The following is a 12,366-nucleotide window of genomic DNA, read 5'->3' as shown; positions in this document are numbered from 1 at the left end:
ATAACATTGTGCCATTTATATCCCATTAAAACTCATGGATGCAAAGTAAAAAATATATATGATGTAAAAATTCATATAAACAAGAACACGGGAGAGAATGAATGATGCCTCTGGGAGCAAGGAAAATGAAAGTGGGGAAAGGAGATGGAAAGAAGGAAGCAAGGAAGGAGGGAGGGAGGGAGGCAGGGAAAAAAGGAGGAAGGGAAAGAGAAGATAAACAAATACTTTTCTTACTCTTAAGAAGACAAAAAAGTCAATGATAGCCCTTGACAGAATGCTAGTTATACTAGTTATGTAAATAATTACCTACTTTTCGTTTTTTGTTTTGTTTTTTGTTTTTTTTTGTTTTTTTTTTTTAGACAGGATCTTGCTCTGTCGCCCAGGCTAGAGTGCAGTGGTGCAATCAAGGCCCACTGTAACTTCAAACTCTTGGGCTCAAACTCCTGGCTAATGCTGGTTAGGTTTTTTTTTTCTCCCTGTAGAGACAGGGTCTTTCTATGTTGCCCAGGCTCGTCTTAAACTCCAGGCCTCAAGTTATCCTCCCACCTCAGCCTCCCGAATTGCTGAGATTATAGGTGTGAGCCGCCATGCCTGGCCAGTAATCACTCACATTTTAAAAAGCTCACAGAAATGTGGATATAGAATTTTCAGTTTACTGTATGTTTCAAATTATCTACAATATGCATGAGAATCAGAAAAAGAAGAAAATATACATATACACACAGAATTTTGCTGAGGAGCAGCCTGGACTTGTGAAACGAAGTCTGGTCTAAGTGTCTTATACTTGAGCTCTCCCACTCATGGCTTGTAACCCTGGGCAGCACCCAACTTCCCTGGACTTCAGAACCTTCAGCCTGAGACTGAAGCACCTCTGCCCAGCTCTATCAGGTAACATGTGCGTCTATTAGAATGGCATACAGGAAGACATCCTTATGAGTGTCAATCAGCTTTGGCTTTACAAGGTCCCAAGTCCCTGAATCCAGGCTATCTAAAAAGAACATAGCCACGTTTTAAAAAAGAAAAGCCTCAATCATTTAATATTTGCCTATGGTTTTCATGGGATTTTTCAAGATTGTATTTATTTTCTACTCTTCTTTCAGATAGCTCATAGAAAATTAAAATCTCCACGTAATTAAAAAAATTGTTGAAGCAGTAGAAATCTCTCAAGTTTTCATTTTACTGGACACCCAAGGTGTTACTATAAAATGGTGAGACATATTGTGAGACCAAAAAACAAACAAACAAAAAAAACAAAAAAAGAAAGATCATTTGACAGAGTTTGCTTAGCATTTGAAAGGCACTGATGTTTTGTTAAAGATCTTACTTTAAAATATTGACTCATGTTATTCCTGGTAAATGATTATTTTGTCATAGCAACCTCCCTTCCCTGAATCGGGGGTGGGGGGAGCGTGTTTTATTTGCTGCTATCTAAAACCACAGCTCTACACCCACTCAGAAGGGAGCATAACATTTACTGCAAATGTCACAACAACTATTATGAAACAACAGGCAGATGAGTCATGTGAGATTGGGGCAAAACAAGTGACATTACAGATGATTTTAGAACACTTAACCTTATTATTAGAATCCTTTTTTAAAAGCATTTGTATCTGCCGGAAAATTTATTTTAAAAAATAGCATAGCAGAGACAGCCACTAATGTTCAACTAGAAATAAACCAGCAGCTTGGCTATCGTTAAAATAGCTATCAAATAAATCTACTGAATCTAAAGTAATAGTGTTGATATCCATGGAAACATATTTGAACCCACAGGCCCACAGTATTAACAATAAAGTAACTAGATAGGTAAAGACATCTTTGACTGGAGTTGGAAATAGAAACCCCTGAGGTTTCAGCTCCCCAACCAAGTTTACAAATGAGTAAAGCAAGTAGCTCCAACAATCTGAGTTCTGGGACTGAGCATATGTAGGAAATAGAAGAAATGGAACAGAAGTGGTCAGAGCAGATGGAGACTCACTCTCACATGAGAGCTGCTGGCTTGAAGACAAACATGCTAATGAGTTTTCCCTACCAGGAGTCAGCGCTGATAATAACAACAAAAAATGAACTTGTTCCGAACTTCACAATTTACCACCTGCCTTCCAAACACTGACTCCTTAAAATAAAGCTGCTAGTGTAGGTATTACGGTACTACCTTCTCCTAGATCAGGAATCTGGGGGTCAGGGGAAGTCTGGCAACTTGACCAATGACGACAAGGTAGCCGGTTTTGGAGCCAGGTTCAGGCCGAGTCTTCTGAATGGAACACCCATACATTCTACTACAATGTGCTATTTCCTGAACCTCAATTTATGAGTAAATTCTCCTCCTACTTCTGTCTTCCCTTTATCTAAATTAGGCAGGACATGTGAATTACAAGATAGAAAATTTTGTTTTCATCTAGGGCTCAAGATCTTTAGATACAGCCTGACTTTCCTACTTCTGAAGCAGCACAATAGGATAGAATCCCATTCATTTACATGGGCTCTGAATTAGGTGACATGCTTTTCTACTTACAGGCCATAAAATAAAGACTTCATTCAAATATACACTACTTTAATACGAAAACTCACCAGTGTTGCTTAAGCAAAAACAGTAGAATAAGCCAATTTTGTAAACGGTAAAGTATGCAACCATTTTTTTAGAGTGCAATATATTATGCAAATAATTCATACCCCCAAAATATTTGTTGCTATGAAATCCCGTACTACTATCAATCTTAGGAGACATCTGTAAAAATCATCCTAAATTCTAAATGATGGTTACTCAACTATGGCTAAGAAATTTTTTTTTCTTTTCTCCAGTTTGGGTGGAAACATTTAGTGCTAAAAAGCTAGGATATTAATTTGCTGACAGTCTTAGTCTAAATTCCGCTGTCTCCTCACCTATCGAGAATGAATTACACCATAGATCTCTGTAAATGCAATACAGCAGAAAACCACATGTTAGCCATCAGGGTTGCATTTTTTGTTCTGGGCCACAGAGAGGCTACTCATCAGTGCATAAAGGTCTGCCCACCTGGCCTTTTGGATCATAGTTCAGGCACACAATTAATTCATTATGAGGTAAGTCACTGCTTGCTTTTGAACTCGTCTTTCCAGATTTGGAGGTGAATGTCCTGTCACTGACCTGAAGAAATACCTCCACCCTTTTAAACTCCATTAAATCACATTTCCTTCTGTTTTGTTTTGTTTTTCTTTTTTTAATGGTGGGGGTGAAAGGAAAGGTTTGCAGTGAGAGAATATGTTCAACAATTAGCTGAAAAGCTAGGGTACCTAAACAGATGATTTGTGGCAAGTTATGGCTTTAGAAATATAAAACAGATTAAAACAGTATAAGCAAAATCTTTTATTTACTTTCTTCACCGATGTATACTTACTGGTTGTTCCAATATGTTGTACTAAATACTATTTGCACATACATATGTATTTACAATGAAGGAATATATGTATCTTCTTTAGTAACTGTCAAATCATGTTTTCCCCTTTCTTCCCTCCTGAAAGGTAATCATCATGCTAAATTTTGTGTTCATCACTCTCTCGCCTCTTAAAAATATACTATTACTACATATTATCAAAGTATGGTATTACGGTTTCTGAACCTAATAAAATCCTCCCATGTTGTAAGTGGTCTTCTGAAACACTGCAATGACAATGCATTTCTCAGAATCATACATGCTGCTGAATGTAGTCTAGTGTGTTGTTTTCATTTTTCAATGGCACAAAATCCATCCAGGGACTGATTAGAACCCAGATCCTTTGGTGTTTTTGCAATTACTAAGAATTACACTCTTCCTACTGAGAGATAACAACAATCTAAAGTTTTTTGAAAAAAAAATTGTAACCAAGTTGTTCTTTTCCTGGAAATTTACTAAATAGTTGCAGAGAATGGACCAATATCCAGATATAACTGCACTAACAAAAAGATGCTATCTACAACTAATAACCCAATAACTCCACTTATGTCTCTGGCTGCAAATATAAACAAAGTATTTATTCCATCTGCTATCATGTTTTTGAAAGGATAATGAAAAAGATAAAGAGGGGTAACAGGATAGTAAGTAAGAAATAGATGCGGGACCTGAAGACCATGTAGAGGCCAGAATTACTATTCTTTAAATAGCTGAAAATGGTCAAATGACAGCATCTAGATATTTTGCTCATGTTTCTTGGAAAGTTATTTGAGGGAAATTTTTGAAATCTAGAAGGAAGGTATATTCCTCCAGGGGGGTTTTTGTTTGCTTTGTGCAGACTCCTAACGTGGGAACTACAAATGTGGTGCCATGATAAGTCAAGTTAACAGCTTGAGGTTATATGATTTGGGCTACAGATCTACACAAGGACTAGCTTGTGGTTACGACATCTGAGAGAGAGGATCTGCCCTCTGCTCTGTTCCACATCAGACAGCCCAGGGCAGGGGGGTTGGCGGGGGACACAGCAGTAAGAGGGGCAGTCAACTCACCAATGTAACATAGATACAGGCCTCTGGGGTGTCAGCTTAGTGTTTGCAGGATCTCCTATTAGATTATCCTCCCTGGTTGGTACTAGGCTTTATCTTCTATCTCTTGAGTTTCTCAGGCCCTGAAAACCAAAGCTCAAAACTCAAGTGTGCAAATGTGCCTAGAGCAAAACTGACTTTACTGGCTTCAGTCCTTTGCTCATCAGAGACAACTTCTGGATTTATGCCTTCACTTATTATATTCTGACCTGATAATTTCATAACTTATAAATAATTTATTATACATATCATATTGTGTTTGTGTGTATAAAATATATGAAATTACAGAGCAATAGCTGTACAGAGACATATCAGTCAAAATAACTATTTAAAATCAACTGGGTTGCCTCAGGAGACAGTGAAGTGAGCTCCCTATAAGCAGAAGCGTTCTAACAGAGGCTGGATAACCACATGGCAGAAAAGCTATGGAGATGATCCAAGAATAAGAGACTTGACCAGTCCCCTTCTGTCTCAAGGTACCATGACTCTACAAAATAAAGAAGTATGTTATATATTAGAAGTTAACACACCAGCTCTCCTTGCACAGAGCAATGCACAGTGAAGAAGGCATAATAACAGAAACAAAAATAAGGCTTTCAGTCAATTGTTGATGACTTCAAAACAGGTGATTTCATGAGTGGCTATTTTCAGACTCTTGCCTTTGATAGCCTTATACAGAAACTACATAGACAAATTCTTGCTGACTTTTATATTAACTTTCCTCTTAGTCTTGTATCATTGGTTACACTAAATCATGTGTTACTTTAAACTAATATCCTTTAATATGTCATTCTTCAAACATAGAGTTCATATCTTGTCCATGTTTATATCCCTACTGTGAGGCAAAATGACTTGAATATAGCAGGTGCTCAAAAAATGTTTGCTCAGTGAAGCTTTACACCCTTCAACTATAATACTGCAATTATTTTTCATCACTTTTCAGTTCAAATGGATAAAAATCCACCTCACTAGGTTCTTCCTCTGAGAGGCCTGTATGAGTTGTTTTTACTTACTGATGTGTCTACTCACATCGGCATAACCAATAACCAAGCAGAGGGACTAGTAAGTTACATAATTGTCAGGCAGTGTGCACTGAGGATCACTAAGAATGTTTGACTGAGGATTACATTTCAAGCCCGGATTGCCTTCCAAACATCTTTGGTTGTCTGATTTATAAATAAGATCAATTTTACTGAATTCCATACATAAGAAAAAAATCTGTAAGAAAAAAATTGATATTTATTTATGTCAGCTAATAAATATCAGTTCATTTCTTATAGGTTTATAATATTTACATTAGTTAGTAAATATCAATTTTTTTCAATTGGTTTACAATATGTGGAACTGAGTAAACTTCAATTCATAAATACCATTTGGACATTGAAGGTCAACTCAGAAATATCACTTTGTATTAGGTAGCTAATCAGAAATTCAGTTTTTAAAAGAAACAAAATAATAAGGGTCTTACCTCAGCATGAGGGGTAGGGGGCAAAACCGAAGTCTCATTTTCAGTAACACTTCCAGTTGGCCCATTGTTTGGTGAACTGGGACCAGAGCCTGGAGAACTGCTACTGACTGAGGATTCTGAAAAATATTGTGAAGTACAAATGTGTTCATGAGGAACATACATAGATGAACTTTAGTTACTGTAACATGTAACATTGGGCATGTTATTTTTCCCCTATGTAAATGCAAGCACTATTTCACAAAATAGAAAGAACTAAAAATTTCTGCAGTATCTCTGAATTTTCATACCACTTATTCCTCCTTTGTTTTCATGGCAAAACATACAAAATAGTGTTCAACAGTTTCTACAGAAGTAAAGATATCCAGTTAGAGAGGTGGTCACAGGAGCTTTGAATGAGAAAAAAAAAAACTGAAGAAAGGAATCTTTTCTTACTTGCTCTTATGCTATCACACAAAATAACAGTAATGAAGATAATGAACTTGTGCACATCAAAAGACAAGTCGTTAACCCATGAGGTTCAGACCCATTCCATTAGGTCTGAAAAAAATTGTTCAAATGCTGTGCTGTAAATAGTTTTTTATTTAATATACTAAGGCTATGCCTTATTACAGCATATACTAGTTAAAATTATATGAAGAAAATACAATAGAATGTAAAATCTCAACATTGCACCGATGACCTTGTACAAGACCATCTGACTTTAACTCTACTCAAATTATTTTCCAGAAAATGAGAAGTTGCCTAAATTTAACATGTAGATTTTTAAATACCAATATAACAAGAAATTCCTTTTAGCAAAAGTCAGGCAACAACAAGACAGATTCTTTATTTAACCCATCCTTTCCTCTTCAGATATGAAATTCACATGTACCTCAACTTATGCAGAAACCAATGCATTTATTAAAACATTTAATCAAAAATATAAATTTCCATTTCCTAGAAATATAGCTAGAGAAGTCATCTTATCAAGCTTTGGCAAATTATTTATTCAGCTCTAATTAATTCCCTACCACCTTCTACACTTCACTCATTTCAAAATCTTCCTAGCTGCCTCATCATTACACCTTGTCAACCCAACTCTGCACAAATGATCTTGCCTCATGCTTTTCAGAGACAGGATTTTTGATATGATTTCCACCAGCATCTTTTCTTTCTACTCATGATTATGTTATCTACATTCTCTTTTCCCATTTCAAATATAAGGCATTTCTCTTCCTCTCTAATGCTCACACATTTAGTCTTACCCATGATCCCATCCCCTTAAAAATATCCTAAAGGGATTAGTTAGGTGGAATCTTCAGGCCCTCCTCCTACACTGGAATTGCCCCTCTAGTCTGACAGCATGCTAGTAATTCTTGAGAAATGGTGTGCTCTCACAATATCCACTCACTTCTTCAAGCCCTGGCAATATAGCTTACCCACTATAACTGTAACCGTTCTCTCAAATGCCACCACACTTGAAGGCCTCAGAGAAAACCTTCCTTTCCACATCCTTTCTACAGTGGCATTCTCTACATCCATGTTTGTCTTTCCATCTCTTTGACTTTTCTTCCTCCTAACAATTCCTAAATTCAGACATTGACCTAAGTTTGTGACTTTATCCCTTTTCTATTTCCCTTGTCAAAATCACTCAATATCATGACTTCATATGTCATTTTGGGGCAGAATTATCTCAGGAAAGTCACATTTCTTGCCTTTAACTCATAAATTCCAGCCCAAATTCCTCTGAAAGCTGGACCTTCCAAGCTCCCCTACATATGTGTAAAACTCAACGTATGTATTTTAATATTAACTGTTTCCTGCATATCTCTATTTTTTCGTCACCCTAGAGTCATCCTCACTATCTCTTTACTGCAAATCTAATCAGTTACTAGGCCCTCTTAATGTGATCTTTACACTATCTCTCCATCTATGTCTGACTACAATCATTTCAGTTTAAGGCCTTGTTATTCTGTCATGAACTATAGTAAAAGTCTGCTAATATTTCTGAGTCACTACAGTAGTCTCTCAAACCTTTCTTTCAAACTCTTGCAAAAGGATCAGACAGAGATAACTCACACCATGTCCCTCTGCTCCAAAACAGAGCCTAATATTATTTCCCACCATTGCCCTTTCTGTACTCTACACTCAGTCAAATTAAATCACCTATTCTCCTTTCATGCCAAATACTTTTCCAGTTCATGCTTTTGTATCCTCCTTTCTTTCCATTTCATTGCAGGCCAAATCCCACCTATAAGGTCCAAGCCTGGCTCATATAACATATGTCCCTCAGAGAAAGGGAACACCCAGTTTCCAGGCAATATTTTCTTACCCTCTCTCAGAACACCTATAACTCTCAACTTGTATTATAATTATATCTCTACTCAGAAATGCAGTACCACTGGAAAGAATGTGAGGTTAATGTAAGAATTCTAATCCTGCCACTTATTTACTGTGGGATTTGAGCAAATTATTAGTATCATAAAATACTTAAACACATTTTGCTCGCTGCCTTTCTGTCTATATATCTGGTTTATATTTTGATTAATGTTTTTTTTAATCATCACCTCTTGTTTTCGTTTAACAAAGGAAATGTAGAATTTAAAAATTCTTACAGGAGCTTCTTTTTCCCAACTCCTAACTCTCGTCTTTACAATATGACTGATTTCTCGTTAATGTCTCATTTCCATATCATTTCCATTTCCATATTTTTTAAAAACTACTTTCTTAAACATTCTGTCTTACCAATTTTAAATTATAATATTTATATTATTTTATGATATTAAGACTGAAGTATTTCCTTATGTAGAAATCACTGTGATAAGCACTAGAATTCAGGGCAACAACTACTGTACCAGAGGATTCTATGACATGACACTGGATGGGATCTGGGAGAAGATAGCAACTGATTTTCTGAGATCTCTGATCTCAGTGTGTGATATTGGAACTGGAGCTTGAAGAAGGGTAGCCAATGAAATAAGGATGTTGGAGTAGGGAGAATGGCAGAGAAGGCATTGCAGGCACAGGGGGAGTCAATTTTAACATTTGAAAAGAACAGGACTTTTTGTAGGGGGCAGAAAATACTTGAATTTGAAAAAAAAAGATGGCAAGTGGGTTCCCATGTCAATGAGTGGAATGAGTTTGAAAAGAGCTTACACTTTAATCTATGAAATGGGGAAGAGAGAAAAGACATAGAGGTAAGAGGATAACAGCAAAAGCAATTGAACTGCTATGATGTTATGATAGTCTCTGACTAGATACTAAAAATATTTAGTATTAAGATCCAAACAAATCTCATCCAAACTAGATGAAAGTTGGCAGAGCAATGGGAAGGAGTACAGGTGAAGACAGCTGTGTGTCAGTAGTCCGGAGCCTCCAAAGACATTTCGAGTAAGTGCGGTATACCAGTTAAAAATATCTACCAAAGCATCCATAAGTCCACTCACCAGAAATGTCTTTCTAATAAATGTACAAGTCTCTCTTCCAATACATATTGTTTCCTGAGATGAAAGGGCGAGTGCTTATCTCACGAAATTAAGAAGAGAAATATATTTTAAATTTAAGGAAATTCGAGTAAAACTCTGGTAAATCATAATCCTTATAAATAAGAACCAGTCATTACTGAGATAGGTATTGAGCTAAATGCCACTGCAATTTGGTACGGAAGAAAAAGTGACTGTGTAGAAAAAGCTATGATCAAGAAAACAGACTATAGGAACACAGAAAAGCACATTGGGATAAATAAATATGACTTCAGACATTAAGGCTATGAAGCAAAATAAAATAGCATTATATTCAGTTTTGTCTTTTCTAGAAGTTTTTCTGTTAGAAGGGGCTTACTTTCTGCAGTTAGAAAAACCACCTATCTACATTTACATTAGACGCCTGATAGGTTTATAATTCTTCACATTCATTAAAACAAATTCACTCCTCAACTGCCCACCCCCATCAAAGACCTCTATTAGAAAAACCTAAGATTTTTATTTACTTACATACAATAGTATTTCCTGGGAAAAAAGTCTGTAACTCCAAACTTAGAATTCAATTCGTCTAAATTAGTGACTATATTTAATGTTGGAAAATACATATAAACTCTAGTAAAATAATTGTATTTATTATTCAAATTTAATATTTCTTATCCCAAGGAAATACTTTCCATTGAAATCACTAACACTTTTGTTCAGATAAGCATATAAAGTTGTCCAGATTGAATAGGAGACTAAATATTATTTTCCCAAAATTATCGGCCAAACTTTCAGGTTGCATTAGAGCCTAAATACACATTTCTACCACCACTTCCACAGTCTTCCTCTATATTGCCTTCCTGTAGACACTGTCGTGGCCAAAATAGTTATACAGAAAATAAAGAATTTTTAAAAACTTACTAAAAATAAGATCTGATCTTGGAGAATACCAACTGCCCACATTGGTATAAGCACAGTTTTCCTTGAGAATGGGAAAAAAAGTGGTTGCAGATTACCACTTCTTTCTTCATGCAACCAAAGGAAACAACTAGATACAGTACATGACTCTAAGTAGGTACTCAAAAAACAGTAGTAAGTAGTAGTATTTTGCCTAGTATTTTTGGTTCTTACAGCCTTAGGTCTTTCATTTCAAACCAGGTACAACTGGAACTAGGGGTGTTGTAAGACCTCAGGTTGAATTTCCTAACCCCTCTACTAAAACAGGCAGCTAAAAAAATAACTCTTCCATTTGAGACCCATGAAAATGACAGTTTCTTCCCCTTCATAAAAAGCAATATATCCCCCTCCTGCCATAAGTCCCACTTCACTAGTAAACACATAAAGTCATTTATGAGTTCTGTAAATTTGTTGAAAAGTCAAGGTTTTGCTGTTCCATGTAGTTTAATTTTCCCAGATGTATTTTGTACATTCATGTCTGAGTACAGGGGAAAGTGTTCTTCTTGGACCTCCCTCTGCTCATTTCTGATCAAATTTCATTAAAAATTATATTCTCCTGGTTGGCATTCCCAAAATGGACTGCCTGTTCCTCAAAAGAATAAGGTGAGCTTTGGTGTTCCCTAGTTACGCCTTGATTGACACATAGTTCTGTTTTTTCATTCATTTCCTGTTTAACACGGTGAATGCATAGCAAGGTTTATTGAACTACTTGTGAGTTTTCAATATAATTTCCTTTCAAGAAATATTTCTTCTCAAAATAACTTTTAATATGCAGCAGGTATATTTATTCTAAACTTTTTTTTTTTCATTCCTACTCCCAGCATTCATAGGTCTGCCCAGTCCTCAATTACCTGTCACCTCAAACATTCGCTTCTTGAATGAAGTGACAACATTTCCATCCTTCCGCCTGAGTAAGGGGCTGCTTCTCCTCTCTGCCACTTTCTGTTTTAACCTGGACCGCACCTTCAAGTTGGGCTCAGAGGCTGGGGATTGAGACAAAAAAAAAAATAGATAAAAATTAAAAAAATAGAGAGCCAATTGCTCATGTGTTAAAAAAAAAAAAAAGTCTCACCCTTTTCTTGGTCCATTCTCATTCTCAAATGAAAAACCCAAGCACATAAATGAGGCATTGACTCTACATTAATGAAACAGGCAAATATTGCAATTATTTTTATGAAATGTGTGAAAGTTTTTTCAACTTCTCTAAATATGAAAGTAAAAAGTAAACAAAAATATAAGTTTTCTACTTATTTTATCTAGCAGATTTGGGATTGTTAATGGGAAGTTTAATTACTAATTGTGTTTGGGTCACAGTAAGATTTATTATACTTCATTGTCAGGCCTCTTAATTCTCTCAAGGGTGAAACTTAATAACCACTAAAAGAGTAACTTAATGTGATTTTAGAGACTCTGACCTGGCTTGTGGTAATAAGAAGACACCTCTGCAGCATATAATTTATGTCTAATTCTGACTCCTGGAATATTTCTTTGTCAGTAGTTTCTAATCTAAAACCTTGGGGAAACATACTCAGTGTAATGACACCAAACCAGCTAGAATCAATGCAAATAAGACATTCTATACATTCAGTATACTATCAGCTGGAAAGAAAAGGTGGCTAAGTCTTCGAATTGAAGGTTCTGAGTTAGGTTATATATTCCATAATACAAATGCACATTATTCACATGTATGTTACCATTTATTTCATATTCTAAACAGTGAAGCTTATTATAGAGCTTCACTATTTTTAAAATAATACCACTTATTTCAAAATAATTATACTTTAGAAGAATGGAAACATTGGATTGCATCTCTGTGCAGCAGAAGTGGATGGTGGTGATGGTGGTGGTAGTAGCGATGGTGGTGATGGTGGTGGTGGTAGTGATGGTGGTGATGGTGGTGGTAATGATAATCATGAAAAGGATATTTCTCATAACAATTAACATTTATATAGTCTTTTCTATGTTCCAGTACTATTTTAAATGTTTTATCAATATCAACTTGT

The 12,366-nt window shown here is 35.8% G+C and overlaps 1 protein-coding gene across 4 annotated transcripts in view; it reads right to left on the bottom strand.

Moving 5' to 3' along the window:
- The window catches only part of HDAC9 (histone deacetylase 9), an 857,715-nt gene that overhangs the window by 367,404 nt on the left and 477,945 nt on the right, over nucleotides 1-12,366 (bottom strand). For all 4 annotated transcript variants that reach the window (XM_063708393.1, XM_063708395.1, XM_063708394.1 and 1 more), the window contains 2 exons: nucleotides 11,215-11,346; nucleotides 5,964-6,079 (listed from right to left, as the gene is read on the bottom strand). In XM_063708393.1, coding sequence (XP_063564463.1) covers nucleotides 5,964-6,079; nucleotides 11,215-11,346 — 248 coding nt within the window. The remainder of the gene's footprint in view (nucleotides 1-5,963; nucleotides 6,080-11,214; nucleotides 11,347-12,366) is intronic.

The sequence above is a fragment of the Gorilla gorilla genome, chromosome 6 (assembly GCF_029281585.2).
Source record: "Gorilla gorilla gorilla isolate KB3781 chromosome 6, NHGRI_mGorGor1-v2.1_pri, whole genome shotgun sequence".
Taxonomy (NCBI): Eukaryota; Metazoa; Chordata; class Mammalia; order Primates; family Hominidae; genus Gorilla; species Gorilla gorilla.
Note: the sequence above shows the minus strand (reverse complement) of the source record. Positions and strands in the feature narration are given on the sequence as shown.